The following is a 16,008-nucleotide window of genomic DNA, read 5'->3' on the forward strand; positions in this document are numbered from 1 at the left end:
CACTGATATGCAAACCAGAACTGTGCTAGAAAGACCACAGCAGACAGCGACACCCCAGGCAGGGAAGAGGAACTGCATGGGTTTTCAAAGATGGCGGGTGCTAGAATGAACACTATATATATATACACATTGCTCTATCTTTGCCTCTACCACCTCTGCTGGGAGGGTATCCCACTTAATCACTACCCTTTCAATAAAGTAATATTTCCTAATACTTCCCCTGAACCTACCTCCGCCACCATCAGTTTTAGTGTATGTCCTCATGTTCTACCTGTCAAACGTAGGTTCAGTTATATGGTAGAGTTTGGGAACCACAGTGTTAGGTTATTTTGCCTTGAAAATGTTTTTACATTTTGACACTTTTTTTATTTTCAACTGTGTTTTACAGTTGTTCCCCTTTCTTGCAATATCAATAGGTACTCACTTGTTCATAATTCTATTCTAGTATAGAATAGTTATTAATGCATTGTTTGTTGCATCACTGATTTGTGTACATGGTATTTTGATGTGCTCTTGAATCTGACGCTATATTGGCTATATAATTTACCTTTAACAACTGTGTACTATGGCAGTATAATATTTACCTTTAAAGATCTTTCAAATATACAATATATTCCACTGTAGACTGACGCACTTGCTTGTTTACCAAGATGGGCAGATGGACAGATGGGCAAAAATCACAGAACAAGCAATACATACAGCTATTGGGCCACCTCAGGAAACTACTTCACAGCTTATTTGCACTTAACAAACATTGCCGGACAAAGATCCGGCTGCAAGCCTTTCCCAGCAGCTGGTCTGAAAGAATTTGTGGGCACTGCATTCCAGCAGACGCACATTGCCAGCATACCAGTGGAACAGTAAAGCAGCTCTATATCCCATTGTGTAAAAATGCTATGTTTTTACCGATATCAAATGAGTTCTCTAGAAACCACATTGTACTGATATGGTTGGCATCTAGTATGAAAGGTTCTGGTTTTAAGATTGTAGTGCACAGCTTTACAAACATTCCTTGTATAACAGCAGTGTGTTCTGGTGAGAAGTGTATGAGTAGTGAAAGACTGTGATTAAAGCAAGGTTGTAATGCCACGCAGGCCGAGGTGTGTATAGCCCTGACCGTGTGAGCCTGCTGTTAGCACAGCACATGTGCTGTTGCTGAGGTGGGGGGGATGGGCAATTACCCTCCCCCCCTCAACTTTAGAGTGTTTTTTTCACCCACCTTAAACATTTTGGGGGTATGGCCTAATCGTGGGAGGTGACCACACCTCCCGCAATTAGGCCATGCCCACAACATTTTACTGGTGCCCGGCATAGTTCTCGGTGGCCCGGGAGGGAGGTATTGATATATATGAACATACTTAATCACAGTAACATAAGAAAAGACAATGGGGGTGATTCAGTATCGCTCGCTAAGCAGCGGTCGTTTGTTGCTTATCAAGTGGCTTAACGATGCCCGCCACCGAATCCCCTCGGTACCATGCGAGCGGATGTATGCGAACACATCCCCTCACATGCGGCCGAAGTGGATAAAAATCCTTTGATGGTCGCCAACCATCAAATGATTTCTGAACTGACTTTTATTTCCATCGGTCCATAAAACGCTGGGCAGTCCCCAGCTCCGGCCTGATGTCCAGTGAGGCTTGGGGCAGAGTGGTGCCCTCTCTGGGCTGATGTTCACTGCTGCTGCCCCCTTAATACTGGTGTGGGAGGGGGGGGGGGGCATGGGTTCACCTGGAGAAACAGTGCCCAGTAATATATATACCCCTCAGAGTCTATCAGCAAGTGTCTATGAATGTTCCTCAGTTCTTCATATAGATTGTATACTAACTACCCTCCACTCCAGTAGCCCCGAGGTTGCCCCCCCCCCCAAGTATGCCTATATTAAGGTTGCCACTATCCTCCCAGCAATATCTTCATGAAGGTGGTGCCTGCACATTCAAACCAAAGACTCTGGCAGTGTGTCTTTTGTGCACCATCAACCGTTTGTAGGCCATGACCCCTACCCCATTCATGACCGGAACCCAGTGGGGCTCTGCATACTGTTACAGCAAACTTCATCAGCCTAGGCGTAAAAGATCTCACAGGATCTAAACATTGGAAGTAATTCCAGAAATATACGATAACCAGGACAAATATTATTTGTGGAACATATAGCAGCATCTAATCACAACATCGCACAATCAGCAAGTAATCAATGTTTCTTGTGTTCTGGGGGGCTGCAGATATATCAGCCGCAGGAGAGTGTATTTCCCACTAGCAGCTGATTGTCAGATCTTATTTAGCCGGCTCCTGCATCAATAACAATACACAGTTCGGAGCTATGCTTAAGGTTGATAGGATTATGGCTGCAGCAGCATAAAAAAAATAGCTCACAGCTACAAAAGTACAAGTAACATTGTCGTTGCACATTAATGCTTTCCTAATATTAAGCATGAAATGTATAAAAAAAAAACAACAGCCCTACAACAAATATTTATTTTCACATTTGTCCTAATTGAACGGTTATCGAACAGCTTTCACGTCTGCCTACACAAACACCCCACAGAAAGCAGAGCACATCCCGCAAACAAGGGCAGGAAGGGTACAATTGCTGAGTATGGCACAAGAGTCTCAGCAGCGTCCTACTTAAAAGCTCAGCAAATGGTTCCTTGGAAATTGTTCTAATTAACATACGAAAATGAAGTCGGAAAGTAGTGATTAGCAAACTTCGGCTTGTGTGTGTGTGTAATTGTAGCGGTGTTGGGAATGCAGCTGAGTTCTTGAGTGCGGAGATTGTAAGACCACCGTACAGTTATGCGACTGAAGATGATGATTGACAATAGGAAATCAGCATGCTGGTTAAAGACGATTAAGGCAGCGACGGGAGTGGAAAATGACTTGTTTTAGGGGTGTTTGCTGCTCCTTTGGGAAGCAATGTATGAAAGGAGAAATATTTCGTAGGTTAAATGTTTTTGAATTTTAACAGTAAAGCCACAAACTACATTAATTTATAATTAAGGCAACCTGTGGCACTCTGATAAAACCTACCATCTATACTGATGGCCCAGGCAGTAAAGTAAAATGCACTGAAGCAACTGATATATACTGATATATATGCCGCAATGGGCAGTATTCAATGTGAATACTGGCGACGTGCAGCGAATCCTGTTTAGGATTCGCTGCACATTCACCACTGCTCGCTGCGTTCCGGAGCCTCGCCGGCTCCGGTATTCAACGAGTCAGGGACTTTGAGCTCCTGCGGCGGACGCCGCAGGGAGCCTGAGGACGGTGGCAGGCAGGGAGATGGAAGTCTCCCTGCCTGCCCCAGAACGTTTGTGGGGGGGAGGTGGGCTCCCCGGGTGCCAGGCAGCACAGGCTGCCCCCCCAGGGGTGCCAGCAGGGGACCGGGTATATTCACTACACCCGATCATGCATATGTAATGATCGGGTGAAGTGAATATATGAATATCTAATGAGCGGCTCGGCTCCGGCCCCCTGCTGGCTGGTCTGTGTAAAAAAAAAAAAATGTTTTTTTTTTTTTAAATTAAATATATATTCATGTGCTTACAGCACATGAATAAAAATAGCATGCCCCTCCTGAGAATAAAATTCCAGATTTTTTTACACCAATTGTAAAAAACAAAACACTTTATTTTGAAAGTTCACCTTCCACTTCACCATAAAAAGATAGCAATTGCTACTCGGTGAATCATGGCGAAAAAACCTTGAAATGTATTCACCATCTGGTCATTGAATAGGGTGATTCACCGTTTTAGTCAGAAATTCGCCTTACAGCACAAAATCGCAATAAAAACCTGGCGAATCAGCCTCATTGAATACCGCTTAATGTGCATGCCTAGTGCGGGATTCATTCACTGTCAATGCAAAATAGTGTGAAAGGACGCAATGCATTGTGCTACAAAGTGCAGAAACATCGGTTATTCTTCTGTTATTCACCAAGTTACAGCAAGTGGTCATTCACACAGATGTGGCCACAGAGGGGTTCATTCAGACTTGATTGCAAGGCAAATCTGTTCTCAAAATGGGCAAAATCATGCCGCACTGCAGGTGCGGCTGATGTAACATGTGCAAAGAGATTTAGATTTGGGCGGTGTGTGTTGAAACTGAAATCTATATTGCAGTGTAACACAGAAATGAAATATCTTCCCCAAAGCTCTCTCTCTGCACATGTTACATCTGCCCCACATGCAGTGCAGCATGTTTTTTCCCATTTTGAGAACAAATGTGTCCCGAAGGTCTGAATTATGCCCAAAAACGTGATGTCTCACGACAAGCTTAGTGTGTTTCCAGATTCACTCTTGTTTATTTAAGCCAAAGGGTTTCATATTTATAGACCTTGATTTGCATAGGGACACTGAAATGCATTCTACACATGTGCGACATTTACCTATCTTGATTTATATTTAAATACATATTACTATCAGGGCTATTTTTGTGCTGGCTCTAGCAGGAACTGTGGCCCTTATTCTAGTTCACTCTTTCTGACAAAATATTTCTTAGATGGACAAAACCATGTGCACTGCAGGTGAGGCAGGTGTTACTTGTGCAGAGATAATTAGATTTGGGTGGGGTTTTACACCTGCCTCATCTGCAGTGCACATGGGCCCTTATTCTGGTTGGTGCGGTAATATCCGCGTGCATTCGTGCCGCCGATGTTTTGTGTCTGCGCATGTGCAGAGGCGTCTCTGCGCATGTGCGAGCGGGGCGTACGGCCAAATCCCGCATGAAATGTGAACACTCCGAACAGGGGGTGGAGAGGGGCATGAAGGGCTATTTGGGCTCATTACCATATGCATACGCCCCGCGTTTCATGGGCGTTCCCATGCAAACGCTGGGCGTACGTATGGTAATGCAGCCATGACGCACGTGTAGGGGGCGGACATATGACATCGCCGGATGTCAGCTGCCCGCCCAGATCCCTGCTTTTGCACGGAAAAATGTCCATGTGGTCTGAGGTTGCGGGAGCTGGTGGACCACTCGGTCCTGCATTCGATGGTCTGCGACCATCGAATGATGGGGGAGGTTCCCTGGGATGGAGGAGGCGTATTCCATGAAAAATACACGTGTGGTCCGTTCGGCCAGCTTCTTACCGCGTACGGACGGAGTTGGCGATCCGTATGGAAGGCGGGGTTTCGCACGCACGGTCCTGGCCGCATATTCGGATCCGGCCGCACCGATCAGAATAAGGGCCATGGTTTTGTCCATCTAAGAAATATTTTGTCAGAAAGTGTGAACTAGAATAAGGGCCACAGTTCCTGCTAGAGCCTGCACAAAAATAGCCCTGATTACTATAAGTTACAGAATAATATATAATCTCTAGAGGGCAGGTTACACTGCGTAAAAAAAAAAAAAAATGTAAAGATCCATCACTTAAATCATGCTCTTATCTAAAGTGCGTTGATTTACAGGTGACATAATTGGTCCCACATTAAGTGCCTTATCTCACTACATACTAAATCATGGTAAATATAATTGCTACGCAGCTTTGACACATAAGACATTGTAAATTATGGTGCTGGCGTGCGAAAAGTGTGTCACTATTGTAAGGGAACAGCATTAACAGCCCCAATAATAAATTAGCCACTGGCGATTGGCAATCCTGGGCTGCTAGCGGTGGAACAACACTGCTGAAATTCAAAAACTGCAATTTTGTACATAACATGTTTGAAAACAAAGCAAAGTGCTCTACAGATATTACACAAGAAAAAGTTACGCATCATTGGAGCCCTGACTAGTAATATTTTTCCTTCAAGGAAATACTGTAGAAGTGTATATGCAACACCCTAACTACATGTAATGAGAGGTGCTTCCCTGCTGAGATTTTTAGGGCCACACACAGACTAGTGCACTAACCATTAGTACTTAGAATGTTAATACATTTTACATGTAAATTGAGCTTTTTTGCATAATCTTGGCCAAAGTTATGGGCTTACCCAACAAGGAAATAAAAGTGGTCTAATGCAACCAGGAATGGTGTACAGTTTCTTGGCACCCGAGGCTAAACAATCTATGCTAGTCAATGTACTGGTTGCCATTCACTGCCACCTAGGCTTAACATGGGAGTGGTCAAGATGGAGATGATCACCTTTCTGGTTACTCTGCCTCAGTCCTTCTCTACCCACCTCCTGGTCCCTTCTCTGCCTTGCACCCAGCACCAGCCCCTACAGTATGTCTAGTTCTGGCTGGCTCCTCATCTGGGACCAGCCCTGCATCCTTCTCAACTTCCTCTTCACATGTGCCTCCATTTTTCCTCTCAGTTGCCATTTTGTCCTTTCTCTGCCCCATGGCAGCAAATGCCCCAAATAGATACAGTAGATAGAAAGAGATCTAATTATAGATATACTATATGGACAAATGTATTTGTTCATTAATGAATTCAGGTGTCAATCAGACCCATATAAAATCAAGCACCTAGCCATGCAGTTTTGATTTGCAAACATCTGTGATACAAAATGGATCATTCCGAAGAGCTCAGTGACTTCAAGCATGGTACTGTGACAGAATGCCCCCTTTGTGTGTGACAATGTTAAAGAATGCCACCTTTGCAATAAGACTGTTAATAAAATGTCATCCTTTGCGGCGGGATCTTTATAAAATGCATGTCCATGGGTGAGCAGCTGCATGCAATCCTCACATAACCAATCCAACGCCAAGCGTCAGATGGAGCGGGGTATAGTAAAGCTGGACTGTGTAAATGTGTTCTGTGGAGAGACTGATCATGTCTCTGTGTTTGGCAGTGAGATGGGTAGGGATGCCAATCCCTGAGCATTTTTTCAATCCCAGGACTGGTATCCCTAATTAAAAAACAAAACAAAAAAAACCCTCCCATGCCCCCCCCCCAACTGACTGGCGCGCACATTTACTTACCTAGTCGGTGCAGCGAGCAGTAGGGCTGGGGAACGGGACAGGCACTGCAGCTGGTGAACAGGGTAGGGAGAGCGGGGGTGTCACACTGAGCAGCCGGGCAAGCGTCAGCCGAACATGTGGTGAGTGTGTCCTGCGCAGCGTTACCTTTAAAAACAGCTGGGCAGCATTTCAGCAAGTGCTCAGACACTGAACGGCATTAGAGTGAGTATGCGCAGTTTAATCCTGAAATCACTGGATTGGAGACTCTGATCCCGATCCCAGGATTGACCACCCTAGATATGGGCGAGTCTGGGTTTGGCAGATGCTGGGAGAATTTGTCTGACTACATTTTGCCAACTGTGAAAATTTGGTGGAGGAGAGATTCCAGTATGGGGTTGTTTTTCCGGGTTTGCGTTAGGCCCCTTATCTCCAGTGAAGGACAAACTTAATGCTAAAGCATGCCTAGACATTTTGCATAATGCGCTTCCAACTTTGTGGCAACAGATTGGGGAAGGCCCTTTTCCATGCCAACATGACTTTGCCCCAGTGCACAAAGCAAGGTCTATAAAGACATGTTTTAATGAATTCAGAGTGGAAGAACTTAACTGGCCGGCACAGAGCCTCAACGTCAACTCCATCGAGCACCTTTGGAATAACCGAGAACAGAGACTGCGAGCCAGGTCTTCTAGTCCAACATCAGTGCCTGACCTCATAAATGCTCTACAGAATGAATGGGCACAAATTGCCACAGTAACAGTCCAAAACCTTGTGGAAGCCTTCCAATAAGATTGGAAACTGTTATAGCTGCAAAAGAGGGACCAACTCCATATTAAAGTATATGTATATGAATGCAATGTCATTACAGTCCCTGTTGGTGTAATGGTCAAGCATCCGAATACTTTTGTCCATATAGGGAGGTATTTAGTCCCGTGTTTTTGGGCTAGGAGAAAAAACGGGACTATTTCAACCCTATTGTATTCAATTGCAAGTGTTTTCTCACGGTTTTGGCCTTTTTTCGCAGAAGCATTTTCACCCTTTTTGTGGGGCCAAAAAGGCATGGGTGAAAAAATATCTTAAAAAGGTGAGAAAACACCAACAATTTCACCCGAAAATATTTTCCGCCAGTGCTGAATTCTTCACCTAGGCTTAAAATGGGCACTTTAATTGATTAGGGCTAATTCAAATTCGCAAAACCTGTGAAAAGTATAGATTTTTCACCAACTGAATACTTAGGGTGGTATTAAAGCTGTGACCCTGTCCCGTTCTCGGTCTGCTCGAATGAGAAAAAGAAGGCGGTATACAATGTTCCGTCTGCAGCGGGATGAGAAGGGGGCGTGGCCAAGAGCTATGGCCGGGAAGAGGCGAGCTGCAGCCGAGAGCTCGTAACTTACCGGCCGTTCTCGGCAGAATTAGCCTGACTGCTTGTGAAGTCAGGTTCGTTCTGCCGATATCCCCTGTTCAATGCTGTCAAGGAAGACAGCATTGAATAGGGCCCCACAGCCATCTCCCCGTCAGGAGATGGCTGCGGGAGATTGAATACCCCCCTTAGTGTATATCTATTTCTCAGGTATATCTATTTCTCATCCCCCTGGAAGCCTCACACTGCATCCTGCACTAACTAAGAGAAATATTAAAAATAAAGCCAACCCCTAGCTACTCTAAAACATGGCTGCTTCAGCAGCCCTTCAACATAGCACCCACTCCGGTGGGCACCTAAAACGAACTGAGGAATGCTGGGATGCAGAAGGGAGGAGCCTGTCTGTCTCAAAGCTTCAGTATAGGTTCCTGGCTCCTGTGGATTCTCCTACATACCATGGTTGAGCTGTGTCACAAGGATGGATGAAAGAGAAATTATATAATATCTTGCCCCCCCCCCCCTCCAACCTAAAAACATCGTGGAACTCCTGATAAGTCCTGTAAATACAGCAAGATGTTGGATTTGAATGGGTTTGGGGGTTTTCCCTGTGAACAACAGACCCCTCTGAGTGCTACTGTAGGCATTTGCACATTTTGCATTTCCTTAGGCCAGGAATAGCCAACTCCCTCCAGTCCTCGAGAGCTACCAACAGTTAACGTTTCCCAGGTCTCCTCCCAGAATTACAAGTGAAGTAATTAGCTCCACCTGTGGATCTTTTAAAATGTGTTAGTGAGTAATGAGTGCACCTGCGAGGTGAGCCGGAAAACATGAACTGTTGGTAGCTCTTGAGGACTGGAGTTGGCTACCCCTGCCTTAGGCTATAAACCACCCAAGGTGTGAAAACATTTACACTTCTTTATATTGTAACTGATCACCGAAGTGGAACTACAAGCCTTCCATACTAAATAATTAAAAATAACTAATATACACATTTAACAGATGCCTTAGTTGTAAAGGTAACGCTTGATATAGTCAATATGCACAAAGATAAAACAGGAGCTTCATCTGCCTACATAGAGCGATCCGTGGACACAGCTGTCCGTAACATCTTAGGGGAGCATCTGTACAGTACATGTACGGTAATTTAAATATATCTATTCCGTCTATGAATAAAACATCGGCATTGTCCTAAAGCAAAGGTAAGCAACATGTGGCTCTACAAGTGACACAATGATATCACAGTAGCCAGAGGTGATAGCCCACAGCACCTATCTGTAACACAGCTCAGTTTATCAGTGTCCTTAGCTCTCCTCTGGGTAACCTGGAAGGCACAGGGAAGCAGACAAGCAGACATTCGAAAGCTCAGATTCAGAGGAAGCTTTATGTAAATGACTAGCAACATAATACAGTAAATATTTAATGTTCTGCATCTTACCATTCTTTTCCTCTTGTCTTGTTCTGTAGGAGGTTCATTATTTTCATTCACTTGGGTTTCCAGGGGCTCATTATCTGACATTAACAGGCAGCTGGAATAGAGATACAGGAATCAGAGATTGCCTCTGACCAACAGCATTTCTCCTAGAGGCCGAATGGCTACAAAGAATTACTACATAAGAAAAATAACCCGGGAACAGCTTTTAAAACACTGACACATCCCTACAATTTCTTTCACGGGTTTAGCATAAAGTGTTTTCCAAACCACACCTACCAAATGTCCTGATTATCACGGGACAGTCCTATTCTTTTGGTACTATCCCACCCATGGCCGGCAGTGTCTCACGGTGGGGGTGGGTGCAGTTGGGATTCCCCCGGTCAGTTCTTAGAAGAGCAGTGTGAATGCACAAGCACGCAGGGTCTATTTAAAGGTACAGTGGGCTGGGGGCATGGCCAGCAACTCACTGCGTGCTGGCCATGCCCCCACAGTGTAGAAAATGGGGCGTGGCCTTACAATCGCATCATTGCCACAAAGTCACGCCCCATTTCCAGGAGGCCACGGCCACGGGGGTCCTGCGGAGAGATATTTAAATGTTGGGAGGTATGCCCAAACTGTGTGCTGTGGCACCCTGGGGTGCCATGGATTGGTGCTCCAGGACCAATTCAAATTATTTATGGTCAGTGTAATATTCAAAATCAGTGCTGGTGGCTGACATTCATTGTAGACAAACTTCAGTGAATATTGCCCCCGCACCACATAATTGAACAAATGGATGACATACAAACACAATTTACTTCAGTTATTTTTTAAATTATTTTTAGGGTTGGTTAGATGGAACACCCCCACAAATTTCTTTATTCCAGACTAAATTACACTTTTTTATTCAGGATGGATAGGGTGGAGACACTTTTGCAGAAAGAGAAAAGGATTAGTTGATTTTTCTCATTATGCGACTCCATGGATACCCTCCCGCTTCCTATACGAGAAAAAATCCATCACAGCCTCCAAAATACTACATTCTATCTCACCAAAACAGCAATAAATGACCCACCAATTAACCTACAGTATATAAAAAGCTTTGACCATTAGCTTATTCCCCAGGCACTGAAAAATCGACCAATATATGTTGTACTGTAGCTTTGATCTGATCAATACAATCTGTATTTATCTGGTCAGTTCGACTGCTTTTATTTAGAACAATATGTGACAAAAAATCCAAATAATTTAATGACTTTTATTGTTTTGGTTCATACAAAAATTGTTACACAGCAATGTATTTATGTTACATCATTCAATGCTTATTCATTGCTTGTTCTAATCTACTTCTTATTGTAATTGTATAAAACCTCAATAAAAAAAAATATTTAAAACTAAGAAAAAACAACTAAAGAAGATGAAACAAAAAAGTTGGTGCTGCGTTCACCAGCTCACTTGCAGACTAAGCCACGTCATTCAGGGGAGGAGGGAAACATCCTGCTAAGTCATCTTGTGGCTATCCCTGTGTTTTATTTTTCAATCATTTCATGCATGAGTTACTCTGGGTTACTCCCACAATCCAAAAATATACTGGTAAGTTTATTGGCTGTAGGCTCCACTGGCTGGGACATGGACTGATGAGATTTTCCAAAAATATCCTCTGTAAAGTTCTGCAAAATATAGTGCAGTGGTTCCTAAGCAGCCGAGGTGCCTTGGGTCAAAGTGATAGGAAAAACCACTGCTAATGGCTGGAAATCATAAAACATGTAGGCAAACAGAAGCACAACTGTAAACCACCACATAACTTTACGGATGACAGGTAAGCACAATTGACTTGAGTAGTTATGGCCGGAAATTTCTCGGGCTCAGCTGCGCTGCCGCAACGGGCTGTCCCGGAGCATCACCTGTCCGGAGACCCCCCCAGTGGCCGCTCTACTGTCCCCTCCTCTCAATCCACCTCACCTCTCAGCTCCGGCGATTGTACGCCGGAGCTCCCCTGCCCCGCCGCCACTAGTTCTAGTGATTGACAGGCGGCAGGCTCTGGGAAGTTCTGGGCGGCTCGGGGGGACTCGGGAGAGATTAGGCACCCGAGTCCTCCCGAGCCGCTGCGAAACATCCCCGAGCCTGCCGCCTGTGTGATCACTGACAGGCGGCTGAGGCAGCAGCGATAGGGGAGCTCCGGCGTACTACGCCGGAGCAAAGGTGAGTGTGGTGGGGGGGGGGGATGGAGCGAAGGTGAGGTGGGGGGACGGCTTCTGATGATCTGTGGTGGGTTTTGCTGGGGCAGGACAAACCTGCCCTGGTAGGTTTGTCCTGCCCCAGCAAAACCCACCACTCAAGGGGTTAATCAATAAAAATCTTTATCCAAGAGGTGCCATGGAAAAAATGCTGATGCTCTAGGCCACCATGATTCAAAAAAGTTTGGCAACAACTGGCATAGTGAGTTAATGGAGTCCGATAGAAATGAAGGCTGAGAACGCAGTCTTTTGAGTTGCTGTGACAACATTGGCCCAGTCACCGTGTTTGAATCAAGCAATCCACACGGAATACATCTTTCTCTCAACATGGCAACTGTCATGTATGAGCATGAGAGAGCACATGGTGGTGGCAAGGTCTAATAACCAGTTACTTTGTTCATATTTTTAATTTTAGTACTACTGTACATTCTTTGATAAAGTGTATATGCGCTTTATAGCACATCATTTGATATATTTGAATGTCATTTACTTTCTCTTTGAAACAATTTCAAACAAAAATAAATACCTCACAGGTCAAAAACAGGATGCTGTAAGATTGTTCGAGCAATCACACTCATAAATTATTCTCTACTACTAGTAATTTATAGGACAGTGTAAGGACAGTCAAGATCACGCAGGACACTGTTGGGGGTAGGGAATCCCGAGGTGGATGCAGGAAAATCATTGGGCATCCAAGATGCACAGGGCATGCATCCTGATGTTGACCACCAGGAGATGTGGATCAAAACTGCATGTAGATCCATGGTAACAAAATAAAGCCAAAAGGTGCCAGATGTAGGAGATCCCTACAAGCTCAGCTATTTCAGGCATAGCAGGAGTCAGAATTTGAATGAAGCATTTTCAAACCATGAAAATGGAGACACTTCAGAGTGCTAGTTAGGGAATATGCCGAAATGAAATGCAGTTCTCATTAATAAGGAACTCAAAAGTCGACGGTAGAGAAGAGATGCCATGTGGGTATGGGAAGCCGGGCGGTGGGCACACAAAGAAAAGAAAACCCATACAAATGAATGGGCAGCCAGTGATTGGCTGAGAGCTTTTTCAGCCAATCACTGGCTTACCATTTATTTATATGTTTTTTTGGTTCTTATGTATAAGCCAGGCGCCCAATTAGCATAAGTACGCTAGCGTAGGGAAATGGCATTGCATGGGCCATTTTAGTGCCATAGGATGCTATGCTCTTATATAATTTATTCACTGCTCTCTTGGCCCCGGGGGATCGCATCACACCCCGCAAAATCGCATGCGATTTTATAGGGTGCAATGCCATTACATTAGGTATACACTTGCATGACATGCAATGAGGTTTTGGCACCCCCCCCCCCCCCACACACACTGTCCACGCCACCCCGAAGTGTGGCGAGCACATCGAGCCCTGTGAGGGGCGGCGGAGAGCGTTTTCATACCCCCACTAACCATGTTGGCATGGAGTTGATTCTATACAGTGTGGCGAGCGTAATGAGCCACTTAGCCCGAAGCGCGGTGAGCGCAGCAAGCCCCGCGTGGGGACGCGGATTACTTTACATGTATTCCGCATCCCCTCGCGGGGCTTGCTGCGCTCGCCATGCTTCAGGCTTCACTATATAATCGACTCCACGCCGACGTGGATAGTGGGGGTATGAAAAGGTGGGAGGACGCATTCCACTGCCACTCGCCATGCTTCGGGGTAGCGTGGATAGTGGGGGTGCCTAAAACCTTAATTGCATATCATACAAGTGTATACCTAATGTAATGGCATCGCACGCTATAAAATCACATGCGTTCGCATGCGATTTTGCAGGAGGTGCGAGGCGATACAATACCCCGGGGGCCAAGAGAGCAGTGAATACATTATATAGGAAAATGTGATTTCCTTACGCAGAATAGCCCACTAAGCAAATTGCTTAGTGGGCGCCCGGCTACTACATAGGTACCGTTTTTACTCCTATGTGCGCCCGCCGCCCGGCTTCCCCTACCCGGCTCTCTGGTCCCCTTGCTGCAAAACGTTATGCATCTGCCAGTATTTGTGCCCACTGTAGAAGCTATCATGTATAATATCTACAGTATCTGTATGGACTATTTCAGAGTTTCCCAAACTCCGCCATTACAGACCTGGTTTCCATGTTTGATACTTACGCTGTGCGATCAACAAGCTTTTTCTGTATTTGACTTTACACGTTTCCCTTATCCTAATTAGCTTTAGTTTCCATTCTGCTATCACGGTTGAACAAATCGTCTTTCGGTACACTGTAGAGCTTGGCTTAACTTCAGTGCAAAACTACTCAGGCAAAAGTTTGAGGAAATCTATTTAATTTTTTATGGGAAGATTAAAGTTATACCCAGAATGCACCTGCATTTGTATGCATTAAGCAGTGAAAGTGCCTGCAGCTAAACAGCTGTGTGACACATGATAGAGGACGGTTTACACCAGGCATACAAATAACACTGATGTTTTCCCTTGTGAAAGCACTCTAGGCGTTATGGTTAGATTACAAATGGCAATCTGCATACGTGCACAGTCTGTTTCACACATCGCTCTACAATCATTGCAACAGGACAGGGGAGCATCAGTTTTACGCCCAGCAGAATGTTGATGAAGGCGTTTAAAGAAACAGTAACACGCACTAGTACTCTACACACAGAGGCCGCCGTTTAGTCCTTTAACCCCTTCCTGACAGAGCCAGTTTTTGCGTTCCTGACAGAGCCATTTTTTTCAAATCTGACATGTCTCACTTAAGTGGGGATAACTTTTTTTTGCTTTTACTTATCCCAGTGATTTTGAGATTGTTTTCTCGTGACACATTGTACTTCAAGTTAGTGGTAAATTTGGGTCGATACAGTCTGTGTTTTTTTGTGAAAAATACCAAAATGTCGTGAAAAAATGGAAAATTTAGCAATTTGCAAAATGTCACATTTTCTGCTTGTGAGACAAATAAACATACCACTCAAAATAGTTAATAACTAACATAGACCATATGTCTACTTTATGTTGCAATCATTATTTCAACCTCCTTTTCATTTTTTTGGACACTAGGAGGCTTCAAATATGAATAGCAAATTCTCAAATTTTCAAGAAAATTTCAAACACTGATTTTTTTAGGGACCAGTTCAGTTCTGATGTGACTTTGAGGGACTTGTATGTGAGACACCCCCATAAATGATGCCATTTCAAAAACTGCACCCCTCACAGTATTCAAAACAGCATTTTGGAAGTTTGTTAACCCTTTAGGTGTTTCACAGGAATTAAAACAAAGTGTAGGTGAAATTTCAAAATTTCTTTTTTTTTGCAGAGTTTCAATTTTAATACGTTTTTCTAACGAACACAGTCGATTTTACTAGAAAAATGTGACTAAAAATTGATTCCCCCAATTCTTTTGTTTTCATAAATATCCTATATGTGGCCCTAGTGTGCACATTGACCAAACCACAGGCTTCATAATAGAAGGAGCACCTACTTGATTTTGGAGCCTCCTTTTTATGAGATTTTTTTTTAGGCACCATGTAGGTTTCTAGGCACCATAAGTGCTAAAAGTTAGGAACCTCCCCCACAAGTCACCCCATTTTGCAAACTACACCCTTCAGGGAATTCATTTAGGGGTATAGTGTACATTTCAAACCCCCAGGGGTTTCACCAATTTTGATACAACTGGGCTGTGAAAATGAAAAAATTAAATTTTTCATTTTCACAGCTCAGTTGTATCAAAATTGGTGAAACCCCTGGGGGTTTGAAATGTACACTATACCCCCTGATGAATTCCCTGAAGGGTGTAGTTTGCAAAATGGGGTCACTTGTGGGGGGGTTCCACTGTATTGGTGCTTCTGGGGTCATTCAACCAGAATCTGTGCTGCAAAATCCAAAAATCACTCCTTCCCTTCTGAGTCCTGCCATGCACCCAACTGGTATTTTTTGGTCACATGTGAGGCATTGCCATACTCGGGAGAAATTGGGGCACAGATTTTGGGGTGCTTTGTCTCCTTCATTCCTTGTGAAAATGAAAAATTTTGAGCCAGATCTGAATTTTTGTGTAAAAATATGTAATTTTTTACACAAAAATGCAGTTCTGGCTCAAAATTTTTCATTTTCGCAAGGAATGAAGGAGACAAAGCACCCCAAAATCTGTGCCCCAATTTCTCCAGAGTATGGCAATGCCTCACAT

General features: G+C 44.3%; 1 protein-coding gene across 5 annotated transcripts in view; it reads right to left on the reverse strand.

Annotated features, from left to right (window-relative positions):
- Positions 1 to 16,008, reverse strand: part of IPO11 (importin 11) — a 376,178-nt gene that overhangs the window by 47,362 nt on the left and 312,808 nt on the right. For 4 of the 5 annotated variants that reach the window (XM_083153175.1, XM_083153179.1, XM_083153188.1 and 1 more), the window contains exon 29: positions 9,639 to 9,729. In XM_083153175.1, the coding sequence (XP_083009301.1) occupies positions 9,639 to 9,729 (91 nt within the window). Of the gene's footprint in view, positions 1 to 9,404; positions 9,525 to 9,638; positions 9,730 to 16,008 lie in introns of those variants that run through there. The other variant, XM_083153168.1, reaches the window with a different exon arrangement.

Source organism: Crinia signifera, chromosome 1, assembly GCF_055691185.1.
Source record: "Crinia signifera chromosome 1, ASM5569118v1, whole genome shotgun sequence".
Lineage (NCBI taxonomy): Eukaryota > Metazoa > Chordata > Amphibia > Anura > Myobatrachidae > Crinia > Crinia signifera.